The sequence below is a fragment of the Charadrius vociferus genome, unplaced genomic scaffold (genome assembly GCF_000708025.1).
Source record: "Charadrius vociferus isolate BGI_N301 unplaced genomic scaffold, ASM70802v2 scaffold1, whole genome shotgun sequence".
NCBI classification, from domain to species: domain Eukaryota; kingdom Metazoa; phylum Chordata; class Aves; order Charadriiformes; family Charadriidae; genus Charadrius; species Charadrius vociferus.
The window spans coordinates 4,823,733-4,848,523 of record NW_009647680.1 but is presented as its reverse complement, the minus strand read 5'-3'; the positions used below and the strand labels follow the sequence as shown (position 1 = coordinate 4,848,523).

The 24,791-nt window shown below is 38.8% G+C and overlaps 1 protein-coding gene across 1 annotated transcript in view; it reads right to left on the bottom strand.

The window, feature by feature from the left end:
- Positions 1–24,791, bottom strand: part of GRM5 (glutamate receptor, metabotropic 5) — a 276,118-nt gene that overhangs the window by 33,435 nt on the left and 217,892 nt on the right. Inside the window, exons 5-7 of the mRNA XM_009881188.1 lie at positions 10,636–10,882; positions 5,121–5,289; positions 1,529–1,655 (exon numbers count right to left, since the gene is read on the bottom strand). Of these exons, the coding sequence (XP_009879490.1) occupies positions 1,529–1,655; positions 5,121–5,289; positions 10,636–10,882 (543 nt within the window). The remainder of the gene's footprint in view (positions 1–1,528; positions 1,656–5,120; positions 5,290–10,635; positions 10,883–24,791) is intronic.

Sequence of the window (24,791 nt, the reverse complement as noted above, 5' to 3'; positions counted from 1 at the left end):
AGCTCCTTTTCCAGCAGATCTGCGTTGGGTAAAACTTCGGGTGCTCACTGAAACAGGGACGTGAGCTGGGATCTGCCACAACTCATACAAGATCTCCAGTGGTTGAAGAGTTGACCATTTGCACGAGCTGACCTTCATAAACTGACCAGCCTGGTGTGGTGGCCTGGTCCTTGAAACGTGGGCTTTGGAGGCTTCTGGATGGCCCAGCTGGGATGTGAACCTGAGCTTATACCACACCCTCAGTACTCTGCCCTGGGGGACACGTGGGGACAGCTCTCTTTTTCTCCCTTTCTCCTTTCTCCTGACATGAGAAAGCTTTCCCTGAGATAAGAGGGCTTTGCTGGACAATCGCTGAGTGCCTGGGGAGGCAGGGCTGGGGGACTGGGCTGGAAGAGCACTTGCAAATCCGTTTTAATACTGTTTCAGTTTTCTCAGGTAAAAGTGTATTGTTTTTTTTTCTCAGATAAAGTTTCATTTTCTGTAAATACCTCATCAGTTTCATGGCGAAATGATATTTTTGCAGTGATTAGGTAAGCTAGTTCATATATTACAGCAATGCAACATTCCTTACCAGGAAAAGATTAACTTTGTGTATAAAAAATCTGTCTATAAGCCAAGCTTTGCCTGACACAGACTTCTATAAATTCACCCAGCAAACTGTTTTTCCCTTTGTCTTCCCTCTTCTTCACCTCAAAAATTTCTCCATCCACAGCAATTATATGCAAATCAAGTCTGTGAGCACTTCTGGAAAAAACCTGTCTCTTCTCCCCTTGTCTATACAGAGCCTGGCACAAAGAGAACCTGATTCCCGAACAGCGGTTTGAAGTGGTGTATGCTCTGAGCCTTTGAATTGAATTCTGTTTATTAGTGATAAAGAAGAGAGGCTGTGGGATACAAGTGTTGGAGTAATTTATCTCTAAAGTAGTCAAATTGATATTCTGCAAAAGCACAGAGATCTACGCCATGGCAAGGCGAACACGATCCCTGAATTCTAGCAGACTCGCTGGTGAGCAAAGAACTAACGCAAATCTAAGTGTTTGGAGCACTTCCACATTTAGCAGCAGTAACTACAGCGACTAGTTCATAACTTTTTTCAGATTAGAAAAGAAAGCATTGCATGACTTTTCTGTACCTTCTTGGGAGGAAAATAAAAGTCTAAAATTTGACCTCCCTTAATAATTTCTGTGACAAGGACTTAATTTCTCTACTTGTTTGGGGAAGGACAAGATCTGCACAGCCAGCTAAATGTTAGGACAGGGTTGAATACAAAACCAGGGCTATTTTTATTTATTTATTTATTTATTTCTAGATCAGCTAATTCAGGTCTTTAGAAAGCAGCTGAATTACACCAACGATTCCTGGATCAGGTTGAGGTGAGAAGACAAATACCATCTCAAATTTCAACTTTATCCCTGGGTTCAATCTGACCAAAACAGTCCTCGTACTCACTTGTACCTGGCATTTGTCTCTGCAGCTCAGCAGATTAATGTTTTCACTGACAACATAAGCACAGCCACAACTTACTTACCTGTGAGGTCGTCGTTGGGCCAGGAGCCAAGCTGGCAGGCTTTGCATGTGTATTCATCAAATACATATTCATTCTCTTTACAAGGAGTGCAGGTCCAACAGCAACTCACTTCTCCCTTACGGATCACCTGAGACAAAAATTGACATTTGGTTTAGCAACATAAACATACATTCATGTTGCCCCAGTTGCTAATTAAGTTTTTTTAATATCTTTGATAGATGGGTTTCTTTAATATCTTTGATAGAAGGGTTTCTTTAAATTTTATTTTAAAGGGAGTTTCTTTTCATGATATTTGTTTATACAAAATATGACACAAGCTCTTAGTTCTCCTGTCATGTATGTACCAGAAGAAAGAAACCATCAACATGACAGAAGTATAAACGGAGGTACAAAATGAAAATAAGATGTTTTTTCCCCCTCTTAGAATCGGCACAACTCAAAATTTCATAGATGACAATGTGCCTACACAAGCCAGTGCATTATACTCACAGTATGTCATTCACTCCATTGTGGTCCATACAGGGAATCATCTCAACAGCATTATTTCCCTGAGGATTCATTACCCAAAGAGTTTCGGATGCTTATTTTTCATCCAATTGTAAGTGATTTGTTAAAACTGATTTTTTCCAGGAATTAAACCAAACATGCCTTTTCCAGAATTATTTAATTACTGCATTTCTAGTTAACATTTAAGAGTGAGGATGTTATCTTTATCCATATGACCTGATTTCTCACTTTAAAATTTGGTGCCAAATGTTATTGCACGCTCATGATTGAGATGCAGTTTTTTCAAGATCCTTATTTATCATCTCTGAGCACTGAAAACATCTGTGCTTCTTATCAATATGTCTTTCTTTTGAAATAAAGCATTCCCAGTTTCGCTGCTCTTCCCAAACAATGTATAAACAAATACTCCCAATTATAGCATAAGAAGTAGGCTGACTTATGTATTTTTTGCAATGATGAATTCAGAAGGTGGCTTCAAAACCAAATGTCTTTATTGCAATTTTAATAAATAAAGGAGTGTAATGAAAAAGGACTGGATTGCTCTTTGCAATGCTGCAGTGAAAAAAGTGTAAATTATGTAATTTTCATCAGCAACATGGGGACTTGAAAACTTCAATTTTTGGTTTTGTTTTTAAAATTGTACGGTATAAAAAGAAAAAAAACCCACACGTGAATAGCTGAACTGGCAGAATAATGGGAGCATAAGTGATTTGTTCTGCAAGTGTTGACACTAGAGCTACTTGCAAAACAGAGTATCTGTTCTCCAGAATAATTCACATCTTGGAATTTCTTTCATTTTGAACTAGAATGAAAAGTTGAACAAATGACAAAATTTCTTCTGTCTGGGAAAATAAATTCTCAGAAAGTTTGTGCTAATTTTTAGACACATATTTTGGTAAACTTGATGTATTTTAAAAATCCATAATTTTTCAACGTATGAAATACTCAAGAAAATGAAATGGCAAAATATGTTATTATCAAAACACCTAAACTTTTTATCAAAACAATTTGTTTACACTTTTCTGTTAAACTTTTCACCAAATCAACGTCATCTATAAAATACTTGGAATTTGACAAATCTATCAGAAAACAGATGCCTTGATCATTTCTTAACCAGCACGAACTGGGGGTTAATCCAGAGAAGTGTTATGTATCCTTGTCTAGGAATCAAAATAATTGTTCACTACTCAGAATCAGGTCAGATTTTTGTGTATTAAATTGCTTAGTCAGCTATTTCTTTATCCTTTTATTTTTCATTTCTTGAACAACTGTTGTAGCATTTAACTGTAAATCTGTCCTTTTTAACAAAAATAAATCTCTTTTAAAAAAAGTTATTTTCCTTTCCTTTTCATGGAACTCGATGATCTTCAAGGTCCTTTCCAACCTAAACCATTCTATGATTCTATTACATTGAATGTTTCAAATTCCTGCTTAATAACTCAATCCCTCAGAATTCTGCAGGAAAACCACCGAGGAGCTTGGCAAGGTCAAGCTGTCCCCATCATCTGTGAAGACCATGAAGATAAAGGACTGTGAAGTAAACTTTGAGATTTATAATCAATAACCTAACAAGGGGCATAAAGAACATTTCAGACACTGGACTTCAAGCATGTGCCTAAGTGTGTGATGCATTGACTTCATAGTGAAGAATCCTTTGAGGAGAATCCTTGAGAGCATGGGCAGAAGGTGGAAGGAGACTGTGTTAATGAAGATCACAAGATACTTCCCATCACTTGTGTTATGGCAACAGCTCACAAAGGAACACAGAGCCACCCAATTCTGAAGTTATTATCTGTTTGTCCATCTCTGTCCTCTCACATATGTGACTTTGTGGCTGGAGCAGGCTAATATCAGACCCCCGATAAGTTACTTCCTTTATGTGTCTACAGAAGGCATCTTCCTGTCTGAACCAACTGTCCTGTCTGGGTGCCTTTTACCATCAGTGAAGAGAAAGAAGTATTTCTACACCAAGATTCATCTTAACCATTTTCAAAGCCTACATGAGGGTGAGATGACTCCTGATCTGGAATAATATAATATTTCCGTTGACTATAAAGCAAGTTCAGAAATCTCATATAAGTGTATATGCCTACAGTGAAGACATATACATTTGCTCTGATGAAACTCACTTACTGACTTTGCCAAAAGCCAGTTAGTGAATACAACATGGTGACTTCGTCCTAAAACTCTGGAAAATTCAGACTGAAGAGAGTCACTTTGTGTTGCAGAGCATGGTCAGCTTCCCATCAGCCCCTCACTGTAGCTGCTTCCCAGTTTTGCAGTCCTCCATGTTAACATAGGAGAAGAGTTATCCACCTTCCAGTGAGACATGTCAGAAATTGCAGCTGCTTTTTTTCAGTCTGAGCCACTCTGTTGTCCATGCCCATCCCCTCAGTCCACAGGCTGCAATGTAAGCTAAGGACTTGCAGTATTTTAACTGTTCTGCAGTGTCAGGGGATGATGAAGGATAATAGAGTACAATTAATGCATGACAGATTCATCTGCCCTCCTTACTTACTGCAACATGGAAAGGGAGGATGGAAAAATCAAAAACCTGGGAAACAAAGAAGCAGTAAACCAGGTATGATTAAAAAAAAAAATGTTACCTCCATTTCCTGAAGTTCTAAGTAGTGGTAGCTATCACTGTTCTCTGATGATACCACAGACTTCAGGTCTGAGTAATAATGTTCCAGTCTAGGTGTCTATCTCTAGCACTGAAATTATAGCAATTATTATTTATAGTTTACCTGCAATTGCTCTGACAAGTCCCAGTCAAGGATTTACACTCCACTCAATCAGATGGTGTAAAAATATGCAGAAAATAAACCCCAAACAATACCTATTCTAAACCATTTGGAATATAACTATTAAAAAGTCAGCAGTTCACACATATAGGAGTACAAGAAAATGGCAACTTATGAAAATAATGAGATGACTATGATACAAGTAAGAACTCAATACGTAAGTCTGTATATTTTAATTAGGATGTGGGATACTGTCTCCATGTAAGAGTCAAGAAAAACTTGCTTTCAAATTTCAAGACTATGCATTCTACACAACTGAAGTAAACGGAGAAAATATTTACCTTTATCTGGCCCTTTTCACAGGGTTCACTGCACACAGATCTGATGATATTATTTTTCTCTGACCATATTTCATCATCGTCCATTTTCAGCTCACCATTGTCCCAACTGCCAACATTGATGTAATCAAAGTAGTCCTTCCCCATTTTCTTGAAATTCATGATTTCATATCTTTGGAAACACAAAAGGGAGACATAGCTGAGTTGAGGAGAACATCATGAAATGTTTCAAATTAAAGGGACACTATACAGTCAAAATCAAGATTGTTGAAATAAAGAAGGCAACATTTCAAGCATTATGCTTGCCCGTGTCTCCCAATGATTTTTGTGATATCATCATCTTTCTTTTCCTTTGTATTTTAAATTGTTTTCTACTATCACCACAAACGTTCCCTGAACACTTTGGGGCTAAGTGACTGAGCTTCTGAATATAGTCATTATATTCATTTAAATAAAACACTGAAATGAGCCAGACAGGATTCATCCTGTGTAACTTTCAGCACTGAAGCGAACTGCATAGGGAACCCTAGCTGTCCTAGGCTCCCTCTACAGCAGATGCAGAGAAATCTAAACTTATAATGGCAATTCCCAATGTTGAGTGTTTCTCACCGTCTGCAGGTGCGTATTTTCCTCTTGAGAGAGGAAGCCTGAAGACAGCTAGGCTCCTAAAGTGAGGTAGAAGCCTGTGGGATCAAAAGAAACAGCCTGTACTGTAAGACTGCAAGATGCAATTTGGTGTGGCACCCAGAGAGGGATCAGGCATCATTCTTCGGGCACAGACTCCAGGACCCTGGGGCTTGCTGGAGGATCTGGGGAGATCGTCATGTCAAGAGGCACCTTGTAGTCCAGGCATTTGAAGGATGAAGTTGAGATTTGCCATTTTTTGGCCTTTTTCTTCTACAGCATTGAAGCAGCAAATGCTATTCTCTCCCACCCATGCAATCCCCTTCGTTTTTATATAATTTCTCAGTGGTCAGAACTTGTACAGTAAAGTATGGAAGAGAAAGAGTAGTCATGTCTCAAACCTAGGCTGCTTTTGGGTCAGATCACCTCATTATCTGGGAACAGAGCGTTAAGATCAGAGTTTTCGGGTTCATGTTACTCTTCCTCCTACTTTCTTTTAAGTTCCCACAGTCTTACAGAAAGTCTGTGGAGCAATGTGAGACTCACTAGCCTCCTACTGGCTGAACACCAGCCTACCTTTCTGCCCTACTGGTCAGTTCTTTTAGCACTTACTTGTAAGGCACGCTTGGAAAGTTGGGCAACTCCCGAAGTGATAAGGTCATGCTCTTATTTACGCCCTCTATAGTGGATTTTGCAGTAATCTGACTAAGCAACATGAAATTCACTGACAGAAAATAAGAAAACTATATAGACTGAGAAGGTAAACGCAATCATAGGTTTAGAAAACCTATAACAAATGAGAAGACAACATTTTCCTGTCAGCAGGGTCAAAATCAAGCCCCAAGGCAAAGCATATGGACAGGGGTGGATTAAGAGTGATTATGCCAGAATGTAATTTGTGAAGTCCAATGTACACATAAGTAAAAGAACCAGTTCATTAAATCAAATAATCTCTTAACTAAGATACTCGACTGTCTCTCTTAAGTTTTGAGGAAACACTTTTAAGACTGAGAAGTAGTAGCTATACTATATCTAACATCAATATTTTTCCCATGCTGACATAAAAAAAAAAAAAAAAAAAGACAGTAAAACTGTTCTGTAATACTCTGCATCTATGGATCTCGGGATGCTTTTCATCAGGAAATAAAGTCTAACTGTCACAGTGGGGAAACTCTGGGAGGGATTCAATGCCAAAATCACACACAGGTCTGGGTCAGGATTGCAAGCAACCTGTGAAAGAAAATGAAAGTGGAGACTGACTGAATGGGCAATATGATATGACCCATATTATATGATTCTTGAGTCTTTCCAAAAGAAGAAGAAATGGGTAACAACACAGCTAGGAAGAAAAAAATTATGATACTCCTGGATTTTGGAATATTTCACTTTCTCTCCTGTATAAAGGAGGAAAGGCCCACAGCCTTGAGAATGACCTCATCACAACTGGAGATGTGAATGCCAGACTGAAACAAATGACTTGAAGCCAGATAACACACACATAAACCTGAATAAACAGGCTTTTACATATAGTTATAAAGCAAGAGGTTTTTTTCTGAGGTTCACAGGCATAGTAACAGTCTGTTCAAGGACTGAACAGACTAACCAAAAAGTTTGCCCAAAAGCCACCATGGAGCCTTTATTCAGCATTGCCAAGACGTTGTAACACTCATCTGAGTATTGCTTTGCTACAGCTGTCAATTCAGAGTTTCATGGGCAGATGAACGAAAGTACTGCCAATGCTTAACAGACCACAGGACCTAAAACAATTATCCCTCCAGTAGTAGTTCCATGCTTACATCCCAAGGGGAATACTGGAAAGAAACCTTAAGAAGTGAATAAACTATTGTCTCGATATGTTGTGTCTCTCTTCTCTGTGGGGAACAGCGTTGGTGGACTGATAGTAATAGCCAAACTCAGTAAGTCCATTGCTATAGTGAAGGGTCACGAGTCACTGGTTCCCTGGAGATTCCTTGAGACACCACAGGGACTGTTTGTCACTTTAGGATAGGAGAGACCAGATGGTGCAATAGCACATTTCCAGCAGTGCCCTAATCACAGTGCAAAACACTTCTTTCAAAACAGAAGTGCCATGAAGTTGCTGAGAATCCATATTCTATTCGTAGCACAGCCAAATCATCTGCTTCTTGTTTTTCTTGTCTTTTCTTGCCTTCTCAATGTCTTCTTTGGAGTTTTGGCAATATTTACAGATAGTTATTATCTTCCTGAGAAATCACGGCTGTTCCTTCCATACTCATTTGTTTTTTCCCATGTCATTTCTCACCTAAAACAAGACTTCCACTAGACTGACTGTCTGCTTAAAGCTCAACATACACATAAAGGACCTTGGAATAGGGCCAGGATTCGAAGCATCTTGTGGGATTAATCATCTGTTGTATAATATCAAAACCCTTTTGCCATACATCAAAATCCTGAGCTATCTAGGTCAGAAAGGCTTTTTATGTTCTGATTTCCTGCTTAGCACTGCCACCATCACCGTACAGCTGTGAGGATTTATATTTCCGTTTTACAAAGTGAAGATGCAGCTATCAATGCAAGTGAACGGGGGAGGTGAGCTGTTCCAACACGACTGCACCATCTCCCAGCTGTTGCAAATAGTGTTTGACAGTGCTCAAAAGACCATAAACTATTCAAAACCTGGGCATTAGAGATGGAGCTTCCTATAAAGCTTTCTTTATCATGAAAAATTAAATTTTGGCTCAATGGGGGGTAATTTAAGCACATAGACTGGATTTAATGATGTGACTATTGTAGAAGAGTTCCAAAGGTAAACAAACTGGGACCATTTTGTCACTACACACAGTCCATTAGTTTGAGTAGACAAAGCACTGCCGTATCTCACACAAATCCAGTGAGGCTGGACTTTCTTAAAGTTGTGTTATCCTTTAGGTTCACAAATCAACATCGTGTCCCCATGCTCTTCAGTGAAACATTAATGTCCTACTGTCACTGAGCAAACGACTGCACATGATGTGATTTCTTCATCATCTTTCTTAGAATTGGATTTTAAAAGACCCAAGACATTCAACTAAATTCCTTGCATCAAATGGAATTAAATCATTATTGTTAAGCCTGCCAACATGAGGAAAAGGTAAAGATAAAGGTCTCTATGCAACATTTAGATATTGATGTTGTCATGCCACGTATCATTTATTTGTGGCAGTCAAAGTCTTTCAGCAAGAAATGAGTGAAACAGAGAGCAATAAGGTCAGATGCCGTCCACTGCATCTGAGCACCATTAAAACCAAATGGAAATCCTTTAAAAGAAGTCTGGGGTGAGTCTTTTAAAAAATAATTTGGTCAGAAAAATCCAGACTGAGCACTTTTCTTCAGCACTCAGCTATTTATAAAAATAGAAATGTTTAGCGGAAGACAGCCTTGCTCACCAAAACAATGCTGAAAATAAATTTCCATCTGAAATTTTCCTGGGTTTCTGCCAGTTTGTGTCTGAATTCTCCTACCAGCTCACAGTGCACTTACTTAGAGTCTGAGTCTGAAGAGTTTGAAACTGTGTGTCTCCAGAGACACAAACAGACTGCTTTGTAGATGGCTGTCCTACTCTCTTTTGGAGAGAATGCTGAGTTCATAGGTTTTCAAATAAAATAATAATAATAAAAAAAATCAGTTCTGAAATTGCAGAAATTTTCAGAAATGTCAAAGTATTCTGACCAATGGATTTACCTTTTCCTACCCATCTTATATTGTGCCTTATATTCTGTCTTATATTTCATAGATGTATGTATATACATGTATGTAAGTTTTCAGCAAAAGCAGCTTTGTTTAAATTCAATTTGGCTTATAGTAGCACAGTATGAATTAGTAGCTTACTCTGTTATGCAAGTGGAAAGGCTTTATTTGGAAGATATGGAGGCAGATTTTTAATAATTCTGATGGGAAAAAAAATCTGAGGCAAATCAATAAAATATTTCTGATATTGTTTTACTCATCTTAATAAAAGAACTATGCTATGATTGCTTATCGCTCAATCAAACACATGGTGAAGTCACTGTGTCCAGTTTTGGTCTCCACAGTTCAAGAAGGACAGGAAACTGCTGGAGAGAGTCCAGTGAAGGGCAACCAAGATGATTGAGGGATTGGAGCATCTCCCTTATGAGGAAAGGCTGAGAGAGCTGGGACTCTTTAGCCTGGAGAAGAGAAGGCTGAGGGGAGACCTTATTATTGCTTACAAATATCTAAAGGGTGGGTTGAAGGAGGATGGAGCCACACTCTTCTCGGTGGTTCCCAGTGACAGGACGAGGGGCAATGGGCACAAGTTGGAACATAGGAAGTTCCATTCAAATACACAGAAAAACTTCTTTACAGTTAGGGTGACAGAGCAGTGGCACAGACTGCCCAGGGAGGGTGTGGAGTCCCCTTCTCTGGAGATTTTCAAAACCCGCCTGGATGCAGTCCTGAGTAATGTGCTCCGGGCAATCCTGCTTTAGCAGGGGAGTTGGACTAGATGATCTCTAGAGGTCCCGTCCAACTCTGAAGATTCTGTGATTCTGTGATTCTGTGACATACATTTAAACACCCAGAGAGAGAGCAATGCTCTGACAGCCATCATGATCTATAAACATAAAGTTGAAGGTCTGACGGTTTGTAGTGAGAAGTAATACCTTTAAATGATACAGATGAAAGCACAAATTCATGCAGAAAAATTGCATGCCTCAAAGTTTGTGTCTTTAACCTTAAACATCATAAAAAATGCCCATTAAAAAAAAAAAAAGAAGTTATTTTGGAAAAATAAGCACAGAAAGTCAGGAAATGTGAAAATAAAAGTATTAGATCTTAGCTCTGATGTCAAGTCTGCATGCATCTACTATGTACAACTAACATGTCTGGTATTAAACAGTTTGACAAATGTCAACGTTACCTTCCTGGTGAGTCGCCGTTCTCATCAAACAAGATCATATCCCCAGAGACTCCGGTAAAGTTAGTCTTCATGAGGGATTCCAGGAGCTTCCGACCATCTATGGGCTTCATGGCATCACAGAGGCCCACATAGCCTGGGCACAGTGACATCTGCATGTTGTGGAGGCCATACGCCATCGAGTATATTGCGTTGATTACAAAGCCCATCTTGGAGTCCTGAACATGCTGCGTCCTCAGAGTCATCTGGCCTGCCGGGGAACATCGCAAAGTGGGTGGTTAGTGCATGGGGCTGAAATACCATCAGGTCTTCAGACATCTGTTGGTGGGTTCGTTATTAATGGTGGAAAATGTATTTTTAAGTGTCCTAAACACCTCTTACCAGTACACACAGTGACCATGTTAAAAAAAAAAAAGAATGAAAGAAGAGCTTCCCCTTAAATATTTCACTATCCAGCTGATGCCTTTCTCTGTGCAGCTCCATACCGCACATATGTTGTTTTTCGTCTACTTCTCTTCCATGTGTTTTTTTTTAAAGCATGCATCGTGAATACTATAATATAATGTTTTGGGGAATCCAGTAACTTCTCCCTGCCTGCAGAAATGTCTCCTCATCCTGAGAAATCTTTTGTTGAGGTGTAAATGCTAACATGGGGTCTATTCTGTAGTGACCTTGTAGACAACACTTTTGTTTCAGAGACATGGGAACCGATACTGTGCAGACAGACTGACGTAGGTACAACGCCTTTACCGTACCAAAAGTTCCTATGCTAACTCTCCTACTTCTGTGTCTCTTGCTCCCTTCTGTTTATGAAGTGAGGATAGTGATGCAATGCAGACGAATGCATTAAAACGTCTGTGATGGTGTGGGTTAAGCAGTGAGTCTGTTTAGCCGGAATTGGTTAACCTTACTTTGTTTGGCTTTTAAAACATAATGTCTGGATTTCTATTTTCTATTTAAGCTTCTGTGAAAGGCACAATAAAAATTCATTCACCAGCACCCTGAAGGCCTTTTTTTTTTTTATAACCCAGTGTTATTCATGACACAGATTTGCTCTGTTGGCACCACCAGCCCAGCTAAAGAAGAGTAGGCTGGAGATTTTCTGCCTCATATGTCATCAGTAAAGCTGCCAGCTGCACTCCAGCCACCAGATCTTTAATACTGGGGAAGTGAGAAGAGCCAGAGATAAAGCAACTTCATCCATGGTGCTGGGAATTTGTCAGACACCTGGAAAGACTTGGCTCTGGAGGGAGGACAAACAAAGATCTCTACTAGAACATTTGCTCTCCTTTTATCAGTCAAGCAGTAATCCCTAGGAGCTAGGGAGTCCCTTGTGTGGGCAGCCAGGAGCAAAGGGAATGCAAAACCTGCTCTCTCCATTCTGTGAGAGTCTGCCTCCCATAGAGGCACTGGCAAGTGGCAGGGATGGAGCTTACACCTGCCTGTCTGGGCTGCAGGGGCAGCACAATGTAAGAAGTAATTTATGCCATGAAAAGACAAGACAGACAATTTTTTTCTGGAAAGAAATGAAGAATAATACATGACTCTGAGGGTGGCACTCATCTAGTTTAACAATATCCATCCAGAAGACCAGCCTCTAGTCTCATGTCTAGGCACCTTTTGTGGAGAAGAGTAAGAATCTCCAGCTGGTGATTGATCCCATCATAAAATAGGTACACCTACTATCTCACCTTTTCAGCGGTGAACAAGAACATCACCACACAGTTCAAATCACTAAAATATTTTGGAATACCAAAAATATCAGGATGGGTTGCAAAGATACATAGTTCGAACTGAAAATCATTGTGTAAAGGTCAGTAAGTGAATGAGGGGACTGAGAGATCCCTTTTTTCCTTCTGTTTCACATGGGAGCTGTCACTTCCAGTTTCAGTCCACCTCAGGAGCAGTGATTAACATTTCAGATACTTAAGTGATATGAGATTGAAATATCTGTAATGGAAAAAAAGCTAGGACACAACACACAGTGCTGTTCATTTGTTCTGTTTTACCAAGGTATTGCTTTTTCCTAATTAAAAATAATAGGCATAAAAACTGCAACAGTGGAGTACATGTAAAACCCATATTAATTGAAATTAAGTGGAAAATTGAACAAGCGTATTACATTGCAATACACAAAACTTGGTTTAACCAATTATTCATCCTCAAAATTAACAGCTCTCAAACCGTGCAGTTAATTATAGTAGCCATTAGAATGAATCAGATTTGCATCAGCAATGGTCTTTATTATGAAACAATATTTCAGCTGCTTTATTGCATATGATTGCTTAAAAATGTAATAACTTAATTCTTACAGGAACACTCTCCGCTGGGCTTTGTGCTTATAGAATTATTATTATGACTTTCTTTAAACATTGAACCTCATTCAATTCACCTGATGATTTGTAATGAGGCTGCTTAGCTCTTCATAGAAGCTGCTGGCAACTGTCAACGGAGTTGTGGGAGAATTAGATGTTGTAAGAATTTTAATATACTTCCTACAGCTGGAGAAAACATTTCCCCGAGATGTTAACTGCCTCACTTCATCATAGAGGGGCAAATCCAACCCACCAAGTCTAACTGTCAGTTTATAGCACCTCAAGACTCTGTAGTTAAGGGGAACATCTCAAAAATGGAGACTAAATAAAATGTTTGCTCTTTAATGTACTGTAATATGGTCTTAAAAATTGCCAGAATTAAAAAAGTTGTCTGAAAGTGATTTTTCAACCCATTTCACAAAGTACTTAGGCATGTCAGACAAAGCATATAAGTAACCCTATTTACCTCAGTGATCCTATGAGTGGTTTTAAAGGAAGGCTGAATACACAAGCTAAGAGGTAGTCTTTCAGTCAGACAAAAAAGTAAAAACATTTTAAATCTATCTCTGCAACAGGGATGATTTAAGTAACCTTAGACTCTTGCTGGAACTCAAACACATATTCTTAAATTCATCCATGAGTCCTGTCTTCAGTAAAGAACCTTTCCTGACATGGGATGATCATGAGATGGAGAGGTGTCATGGGTGAATTTGATGATGATGATGTCAGTAATGTTCAATGGAATTGATTTTATGAATTAAACTCTTAACCAAGAATAATGAAAAAAAATTCTAATAGAAGTTGAGGAGTTCATACAGAATTGCTGGGCACAGAATAAATACCCACAGACTGTAACCCGTATGCTTAATTATAACATTCATAGTAGAACCTTTTCTGTTAGAGTAAAAAAAAAACCCGTATCTATAAAAGAGCTGGTTTTCTGCATCTTGTATATTCCCATATGAGAAAAAATTGCAAAGAAGGAAATAAAAACATCTTGCTTTCCTATGGGGTGGGAAAGGACGTTCACATGAACATTTTAACTCAGTTCAAGTGTGGGCTTTCAAAGCCAATCTCCAAACCCTTCCTGCTCACTGTGCTTTGGTTTGGAAAGTCACAGTTTCAGAGCAACATATCAAATCTTTTGAAAGGCGCTAAACCAGATAAAATGCCCCAGGAAAGTACCTAATTCACCACAGCTGCAAACAGGTGTTCAAACCTTAGGGCCAGGCTACAGCCAGTTTAGAGTAAACCTTCCCTGAGCTGTGAACCTTTCTTGGCCCACAGAGTTTGCAATCAGACTCAGCATCACTCCCGGGATGCTGCAGACAGCAGAAGTTGGAGGTACGGAGGTGACAATGTGCGCGGGCCAGGTACAAAGCTGCGTTTTGTAGGTCTCCAGTCATTTCTTATTGCAATTTTGACAGGCTTAAGTACCTTTTCTGTGGTAGGACTGAGCAAATTTTTCAGGACATAGCTCATTTTCCCCTAAACATTGTTTGGAATAATGTCAACCTCTTTATGAACCTGTGCTGAGTTTGGTGATTATGCGCAAATGATTATAAAAAGTAATCTATACTGCAGTACCTCGGAACCAATAAATATTAACACTGTATCATGGTAATCACTGCAGAAATAAAAAATTCTGCCTCCTGCAATTAAGATGTACAAGGCACTGGAAGAATGCAGGGTGAATTGAATCATACCTAATGAGGAAAGTGGGACAGTACTTGCAATCATAGATGATCAAACACTGTGGAATTCTCTGAGAAATGAGGGAATCTCAGTGGTTAGAGGACGTGTGTAAATCCCTCATTTCTGTTCTGTTTATTCCCTTATCTTTCTTGTCCAAGTAATTTTGGTAAGCAAATAAGGGCTTATCCTATTATTTTCCGAGCTGTGAGGTCATGAGGCAGTTTCAGATTTGAAGGCACATAGCCATTTCTGTCTGCAAAATATTACATAGATAAATCCTGTCCCATCTTTGGCAAATCAGATAACCCACGTGTCCTTCAGTTTCCCATCTAATAATATTTCCTTTCTAATGTTTTTTATGTGTCATCTTTCTTTAGACTAAATATTCCTCAGGAAGACGACTACTTCACATTATCTTCCTTTTTTCCCTCTGCTTAATGCAATGGGCTTGTTATTGGTGGGAATTTCTAGGTGCTATCAGGCTATCTCTGATATGAGAGTCAAATTATCCTGTATTTCATAGGAAATATTAGTATGTAAATATTCTGTAGATCATTTAGGAATCTATTTATACAGGACTCAGGTGAGTCTTTTCAATACTGTTAAATGCATTAAATATCAGCTTAGGAATTTGGCGCCACTGGAGAAGGTGGTTAATATCCATGCTTTTTCCTGCTTAAATATATATTCTGTATGTCTGGATATATATGTGTGTTCCCAGCTTTATTATAGGACTGTGACTATATCAAAGGCAAAGAACAGCCTGAGAATGGTGCAAACTCAGAGCGTTGTAACCCGCACCTTTTCTGTCCCCACTGCCGGGACAGACACGGTTTGGGACACTCTGGCGGTATCACAACAGAGGATAAATGTGGGCTATGCAGGGGGATCATGCACAGTGCTACTCAGCAACACCTCATGAATTTGCTAGTTTTTCCGAGGCTTGGGGCCATGCGAAGGCAAGCTCAACTATGTGCACACCACAGCTGTGGAGTCTGACCTGAGGCAGCCTGTGAGCACGAACCCGGGAGTTTCTTTGGGGAGGGATGGCTCTGAAAGCAGCCGTGGACCTGGGATTAACCACGCAGAGACTGCCCAGCACTAAACTCATCCAAATTTGTTCTTTTCTGTTGTCACTTCTCCAAAACAGAAATATGTAGATGATGGAAAAGAAACATGTTTTTTCACCAAGAAGGTGATTCCAACTGGCAACAGTTCATTTCTTGGATCTATTTAAAAAGCTATTAGTGTACTTATGGACACTGGGCCAAGAAAGCACTTAAGGGCGCTTCATGGCCCCGGTGCAGGGTGAGCCTGTCCTTGGCATGGGGGGTGCTGAGCTTTTCCCATGCTCCAGCCTTTGTCCAGCAAACCCCAGCTCCGGGGCCGATCTTGCCGCGCTCCGCAGGGCTGGGGCTGCATCTCGTGAGAACAGCGCAGGTGACAGTGGCTGCCGCTGGAGGGGAGCAGTGGTGGTGGGAATAATTAATAACCCTCACACCCGTCCTCCAACCCCCAATAAGGAAAACCAAACCAAAATCAGCTCTTGCAGGAAATTCTGAAATTTCACTGCTTTTTTTTCCCCTACTTGGCATGCAAACAAACAGAAAACATTTTTCAATAGAAGTCATTATTTTAGGGAGTTTTGATGTAAAACCTGTCATTTCTCTGTTTTTCCCCTATTTTTTACCCTCAAGGAAGATGAAATGCATTTTTTTTTCCATTTGCCAGCTGGTGACATTACAAAGCCTCATCAAGCCGGGATATGCAAGAGTGCAAAATTACCATGGTTCAATATGCTTTTCCTACTTTCTAACTTTTTCAAAGCTGAGAATGCTTTGAATTTTAAAGAATGGAGAAAGGGTAAAAGGAAGAATGAGAATACTTTGCGTTCCAGGCAGCTCCCCTCTCATTTCATTCTCTGAGGAGAAACAAGAGAGTGAAATATGAGACAGCATATGGGAGAATATTTTTTTCAAAGTGCAGAGCAGTGTTTTTGCTATACAATAGGTTTAACACTGAAATAAAGGGAAATGGGTAGTATTTCACTTTTTTATTTTAAAATTTCTCAATGATCAAAAGGCTGTTTACAAAAAAAAATCCTAGAGGACATCACAGAGGAAACCAGAAATACAGCCTATAGTTTCCAACTATCCCATAAAGTTTCCTCATGACTAATTCACAAGTTCGCTTCCCTATAGTTTCCATAAATATGTCATTAAAGACTTCATTGATTCTTTGTGTTCATTTTTGTTTTGAGAGACAATAGGCTGTCAGAAATGAGTTGTAGTTGTGCTAGCAAATAGTCCCGCATTCACTTTCTGTTAGCAGTAGTTGAAGTTCAAGCCCACCAGCAAATGGTTTTGGTTGGTTGGTTGTTCCCCCTTTGTCTTAATGAATATCTTAAAAAAAAAAAAAAAAAAAAACAGGGGAAAAGGCTGCCCTTTGTAACCAAGACATAGCAGGTCCTGTCTGCTGCAAACTATGGTGTGGGACTTCTTAGGTCTGTCATGGGACCGTGCTGTCGCAGTTCTGCTCCTTGGGAACACATCAGTAACCTTCCCTGGATCTGCGTGTTCTGGCTGGCATGGCACCAAGTCAGTCATCCCAGAAATATGCATGTCTTTTCAGTGAAGAAATGATCGGCGTCTTATAAAATGGAGGAAAAGCTGTATATGTGAACCAAGGTAAAACATACTGTTCATACCTAATTAAGTTAACATTGTTTAAACATGCAGAAAAAGACTTATTTTTGGAAGCTTTTCCAAAATCTGTCATCAGAGCTTTCTGTTAAAGCAATGTGAAAAAAAGTATCATTCTGTTCTCTGTTATTTGTAAGGTTCCAGGTGTATTTTTCTGCTAAAAATCAAATGAATGTATGTATGTATTTATTTATTTATTATTATTTTTCCCTAATTTAATTTCTTACAAGCTCTCAGATTGACAAAGATATTTTCTGCTCTATGGGAAATTCCATGTAGTTCAAATGTCTTTTTCTATTTAAAATGAATAAAAAAATTCAAGATCAAATTTTATGTTTTCTGAAAAGGACATTCAGAGGAAAAAAAAAAAGAGATCTGACAACAGTAGAAAATGTCATTTTGACACTGAGGCAAAAAACATAGCATAACACTGAAACAGTGTAAAGGCAAATTATAAACTTGAAACAAAACACTTCAGTACTAATGAAATGAGAAAACAAAAAATGACTCATTTCAATGCTTTTTCTTTCAAAGTGTGTGTCACTGAATCAACATGCTGCTATGGAACATTTTTCAAATTTGACAAGCAAATATCTCGCAGTGCAATCCACTCTCCAAAGGTTTTGGACCAATTCTAACTATCACTCTTCTCAACTGAAAGCCAATACCAGCACTGTTACACTTTATGTGATGATTAGCATGAAAATGTTAAATTTGAGAATGACTGAGGAACCAATTTCAGTGTCTTAAAGTGCATAGAGGACTTTCTAAAGATGTTTTTTTTTTCAAGTACTTAGTTGACTTTGGTGTTTTACATCTGTTTAAGCCTACATGAGCAAGGTGCATTCAGAGCTCTCATAAATCTGACTAGAGATTGACCTTCAGCCTTGAGTGCCTATGTACTGCTGGTAGTCTGGCTTCTGTTGTCAAGTTCAGTAAAATCAGCAAGAAGATTAACAGTGACAGTAAGTCCTAGGAGAAGGTAGGTAAATAGATACGTATTTCTTCACTCTGTTTTCTTAACAACACTACTATCCTTTCACTTTCTACAGAATTCAATGTCTTTGGTCATAAATTACAATAAACCACAACCCCTACACATGCAAAAGCACATTAAATGATGGCATAAAACTTTCTGTACTTGTAAACATGCTTATATGAAGTACTTGAATCTGTACAGGGAGTGGAACTGCTGAGAGAAAAGAATGACAGGAGCTACTCCAATTCATTCATCTAATAAGAAATACATATAATCTGAGTACATTTAATTATAATTTACTTTTATTCTTAAGGCTGGAGAGACATGGTCTACCTGTACAATGGTATCAGTCTCTTCCAAATAGTTTTCAAGGTTCAGAAAGGCAATGAGAAAAGGAATTATAATATAAGGAATAAAGACACCGTAGCATGGTGTATCATCAAACATACCTAATATATGAAAGGAGGAAGGCAGGGAGCATAAAGTTAAAGAAAAATAGATGTAGCTTTGTAGTCAGATTTTGGAGGAGTTTGATGAATTCAACAACAGCAGTGAGAAGAGTGAAGTTATTCAAGAGTTTGAGTTACAGGATCAATGCATACCGGAAAGTCTTTCAAATAGGTATAACAGAGCATATAGCATCCCTCAGTGCCATACTGCTTCTTTCTCTGAACAAAAGATAGTGACATGTCTGTGTAGGCTCCTGGCTCAGATTACATCAGGCTTCTAGAAAATTCAGATCTGGTTCTATGCCTTACAGCTGATCTGCCTTTGGAAATCTCTGGACCACACTGACCATCACTGTAAACGTAGTGATAAACTGTGCTTCAGCTCCAGGTCTGAAATACTGGCCAGAAAAATGAGGGCTGGACCATCCTTCAGCTGGCCAGTGAACATGCGTGAGACATAATATATCAAGTATCAAACTGAGTGACAGAGAGGATGTATTCAGGAGAATTATAATGCCCTTTAATTCACTGTTTAAAAAACAGAAACTTAATTTGTTTTGGTTTGTTTTTGTTTGCAATCTAAAAATAAAAGTGTAGGAATGCTAAGTTTGGGGACTATGAGGTTTAAATGTGATATTCCTTGAAATACAGAAAATACCCTCCTGTTCTCACAGCACTGGTCTTTTTATTGGCTGGGTTCTGATGCAACCAACTTTGGCATTTGAACCTAGATTTAACCAACAGCTTGTTGGCATGTTGCACTGCAAAGACTAGACAATCATGTTTTATTCCTTAGTTTTATGTGGAAACCCAAAAGGGCCATTTGTTAAACCATATTTCTGTTCAGCTGAAACTCTGGGATTTTCTGTGGGTCCTTTTGACCTCATTAAAAGTAGCTGGAGCTGGATGAGATTCAGAAAACAGGTAGATAGTTTTTACATTTACATTTTATGTGCACTTCTGTACTTTGAGCTGCAAAACTTTTCTCGTTTTTATCCCAAATCTCCCTAATCTCGCCTTCTGCAAATAAACTCTTTCACTCTTAATCCTGTTGCTTGCTTGGAGATACATTGGACATCCTTCTTCTGTGTCAATTTTTGCACCCTTGGAAAAAGTGTTTTTATGTCAGAGCAGCCACATGGTTAAATCACGAATGGAATATTTGGATTTTTGCATCCTGCTAAGACTTATTCAGAATGCTGGTGCAAATCTTATTCTCCACTTTCGCCACTTTGAGCATGTTCTTCCCTATAAAACCCCGCCACTGGCTCCTTGCTCCCAAGCACGTCAAACATAAGCTGCTTTCCTCACTTTCCATGCCCTCTCTGTCCTCTCTGTGGCTGATCTTTGTGATCACCCAGCCTCCAACTTTTCCCTTGGTGTTTTCTACCTTCCTGCTTTGAACCACAGTGTTTAATGTCAGGACCCTGCTGTAAATATCTGCACAAATGCCCTATCACCTTCTTTCAGGTTCTTGTTTCTGTTGTGACTTTACATGAAACTAACATTTTTTTCTGGTCTGCAACCTCTGCCAGTCAAACTAAGATGTTGCACTGCTTCATCAGCATCAGCCTCTATTTATTTGCTTTTTCTTGTCTTACACTTAGATCACAGATACCTGGGATGTGGATTCTGGTTTTGCTCCATGTTTACGTAACATCTTAAAAAATGCTGTTCCATGGCTTTCACACAGCACGAGAAAAATGAGATCACTTAGCATTGGAGGCAAAAGGATTCATTTAACAGACTGGTAAATGTAATAAATATGCTTCTGCTCCTGGTGACTTTTAAAACTTGACTTTTTCTACTAACGTCAGTTGAGCCAGCGTGTCACAACATACTTTGCTTGCCTTGGGTTTTGTTTCTGCTCTGTGTTAAGATGCATTTGTAGAACACCCTCACTAGGAGGAAAAAGTAGGAGGAGTTTGAGTTCTGGTGGGGACACTTGTCTATAAGAAAGCAAGCACATAGGCACCTAGTCTTCAAAAGTCCAAAGGCAATCAATACCAAAGGATTGGATTAGCCTTTTCTGACCTGAAGATGGTCGTCGAGTGGAGTTACTCATCTGGATCAACTCACACACCTATTTAGGAACTTTACTGAATTGTGGCTTTAGATAATAAAAAAAAAATATCTGACTTCCCAGAGGGGAAGCCAAATCCAATTCTTCTAGAATCCCTTGTGTTCGGAGGCCATTACATGTCTCCTTTTAAAGATGCATTTTAAATTCTTTGCTGTGACTCTTGGTGTTCAGAGGTGGCTTGTGGCAGCTCTCCTGTGGCAGGGAACTGATTACACTGAAAATCAAGTCAAATAAGTCTCCAGACTTCTCACTTTCTGTAGTGCTCCAGCTGGGCAGAAAATCAATGTACTTTGCAACATCAGTGACACCCATTTGGATTAACTAAGTATGTTCAAATCTGCAAATGGAAAGTAGGCTTGATGCTAAAATTTTTACCTCATTGTGAACTAAGTGTATGCGAAGGGGTGGAGATGTTTTAGTGCTTGATAGAAATGAATGGAGAAAAAATTATTTTGGATTTTTTTTTTTATTCTCTTTATTTGGCTGATTTTACAATTTTATTATGCATATCTTACAAAATTGCGTCTTCATTTCATAATAATACCTGCTTGGGACTGTCTGTGGATAGCTTATATTAAAAAATGAAAAGACCCTCACAAGTCACTGGAGGTGGCTTCATTGGCTTGTGGCTTCATTGGCTTATGACTTCATGTATTTTCTGTCACGGAGGTAAATGTAGCCTACCATTTTACTAGGCAGGGATCAGCAAAGTAAATACAAAGGTTTAAACAACGAAGTTCATACCTGGGGCACAGGCAAAGTCAATTATCTATTTAAATTTCAGCCATATCTTCTTGTGCTTATTTTCTTGCTATTTAAATAAGTTGTTTATACTGTTGAACATTGTTTATTTTTTCAAGATAGCACAACCAGGTTGTGGAGAATAATTCTTTTTTTTTTTTTTTTACTAAAGTAATGGTTATTACTTTCTATATAGACACCTCCATTTAATAATGACCTCATCTGTCAACACTAATCAGCTTTATATCTATCTTTTTTATCATTATCCAAAGAATTAAATAATTGCTTGCCTTTTGGGGCAAAAATAGATTTTTTCTTTCTTTCCAGCATTCTCAATAAATTCAGTCTCTTTAATTGGAATCCTAAGAAACATCTTTAACTTTTCTTTTTTTTTTTTTTTTTTTTTTTTTAATGCAGCTGCTGAAGAAGAGAATGTAGCCAGTTAAGTAAACTAAAGGACACAGTCCTATTTTCTTATCAGGATAAATCTGAAACAGCACTAATATGTTCATCATCATGCAGAAACTGCCAGGCAGTCTATGAAATACTTGCAACCACCGAGGGCAAGTATCATCTTTACAATTGTGAAGTCTAAACTGAGGGAATTTAAAACTCAAAATTTTGAGTGCCTGAAATTAAGAAACCAAATATGAATGTAGGAATTGATATAAAGTCATGATTTTCAAAGTTATATGGAAGATAGGAAATGAGGTAGAAAAAACCCCTACCATGACAGTCTCAAAAATTCATGTCAGTTTTGAGGTTAAACTCCCAACATTAAAACCTCTCACTCCTGTAATTCTCAGAGAATACATTTGTGTCTTTCCTGCTGGTAAATCCACAAAGTTGTCAAACTTCAATATTTCTTCACTTTACCATACACCTTTGCCTAGTTTTGGGGATATTATGAGAAAAATGGCATAGGTGTCTTAGAACTTATGATGCAAAAAATTGTCATTAGACAAATCTGCATACCATCTTTCTGGCCAACCTTTGAATTTCTTTCATATGAATTTTGACAGATGGTCTAGATCAAAATTAAAGCTACAAAACTGAGTAGCATGATGACTCACGTCTTCCTGTGTGAGAACCCTGATTAAATGGGAAGTTTTAATTGATTTTTGCGTATAGTGGTGTTAATCTGGGGAACTCCACAACTGAATTAACATTTTCCACCCTACAGAAACAAGAAGGAATTAAAGCTATTATAATCTGGTTTTCATTCTTTCACTATAGCCATTGTGGTCCAGCACTGAATACAACAATAAAGCTGAAGGAAAAGTAATTAGAACAATCTATTCGGGAAATTAGTCCTTTTCTTTGTTCATGATTTGCAAATCAGCAGATTGCAATTCTTGCACATTTCTTTGTGTGTCTGACATTCCTAGGTTTTAGGAACCTTTTTGAGCTGTGGTTCCTTCAAGATTTCTTTGTGGGAAACCTTCCACCGATGAGTGCTGTTCAAACCAAGCTATTCAAACTTTATGATTAAGTTGTCTCATATCCATGACTGGGTGACTTCATGTCTAAAATAACATCTCCCTGCACCCCTGAGATAATATTTTTTGCAGTGGTGAATTGTGATTTAGGCACTATAAAAGACTTTGTAGGCAACTACATTTCACAGTTCCCAATCTTTCATATAAAACAGAAATTAGATTCTCCCAGTGCTGGTAAAAAGTAAGTAAAAAAAGAAACCAAGAAAAGTCAAGTTGAAATGTCATTGCTAACACAGCACAGTGACAGAAACCAGGTCTTTATTAGCCTGTATCCAGCCATGCCCACTGTACTGACATCTCAGGAAAGAGATCTACATTATCACGGGGAAATCAATGAAGTTTACTGCTCAATATGCGGTACCTGTCAATAGTGCAAATAAAACCTGTGTCAGGCTGTGTTGAAAGGGTAGCAAAATAAAAATAATGGAGAAAAGTCAGTTGAATGTTGAAGGTGTACACTGAGATTTTGGGATTCCCAGATTAAATTTCCAGCTCAGCCACAAACTTCCTCCGTCACCTGTACTTTTTAATTGAAAGAATGATTTATGAACGTTAAGTTGGACTTGGGTGGGGTTTTGTGTTGTGTAAATCCAAGACTTTGATCCTTAAAGCCATTTCTTGGTCTCATGGGTGTGTGGAAGATATTGTCATTTTTAGGAGGAAAGGTCCTTTGGGTCTTAGAGCTGTTGTTGAGCTAATGTCCAGCATGGCACCACCTTATGCCCCAACATCGAGAGGATGCCCATTGCCTTAGTACTGCTTGGCTTCTCATGAAATAAAGAGTAATTAACAGAAGTAATAAAAAAAAATTATAGAATCATAAAATGGATAGAATTGTAAGGGACCTTAATGATCATCTAGTTCCAACCCCCCTGCCATGGGCAGGGACACCTCCCACTAGACCACATTGCTCAAAGCACCATCCAACCTGTCCTTGAACACCTCCAGGGATGGGGCAGCCACAACTTCTCTGGGCAATCTGTGTCAGTGTCTCACCACCATCACAGTAAAGAATTTTTTCCTAATATTGAATCTAAATCTCCCCTCTTTCAGTTTAAAACCATTACCCCTTGTCCTATTGCTCCACTCCCTGATCAAGAGTCCCTCCCCAGCTCTCCTGTAGGTCCCCTTTAGGTACTGGAAGGGACTATAAGGTCCCCTCGGAGCCTTCTTTTGTCCAGGCGGAACAACCCCAACTCTGTCAGCCTGTCTTCATGGGAGAGGTGCTCCAGCCCTTCAATCATCTTCAAGGCCCTCCTCTGGACTCGCTCCAATGAAACCCGAAAAATGTACTACATCTTTCTGGGAAAAAAATGGTTTTGCCACTGTTTTGCAAAAAATGACAAAATATTGTGGCAGTTTTTTGATAAATCAGTACAATTTCATGAAAAAGATCAGCTCAAAATGGCATTTCCTGAAATAACTCATGGCTGAAAGAAAACCTAATGAAATCTTTCAAATTAGCTAGTCTTCTATCTGAAGTACACAAGTAATCACCATTACCATATGGATTTCAGATAACTTTTAGTATATTAACTTTCTCATTGCTCTTGTGAGGTAAAGCCATGTGATTAACCCTGTTTCAGAAAAGAAGCATGGAATTTTGGATTACAACATTTTTGAAAGTGTTAAGATGCCTCTGGACATAGAGTAGCATCAAGTTTTTCAAATGCAGAGAGGAGGCAGGTATTGAGGC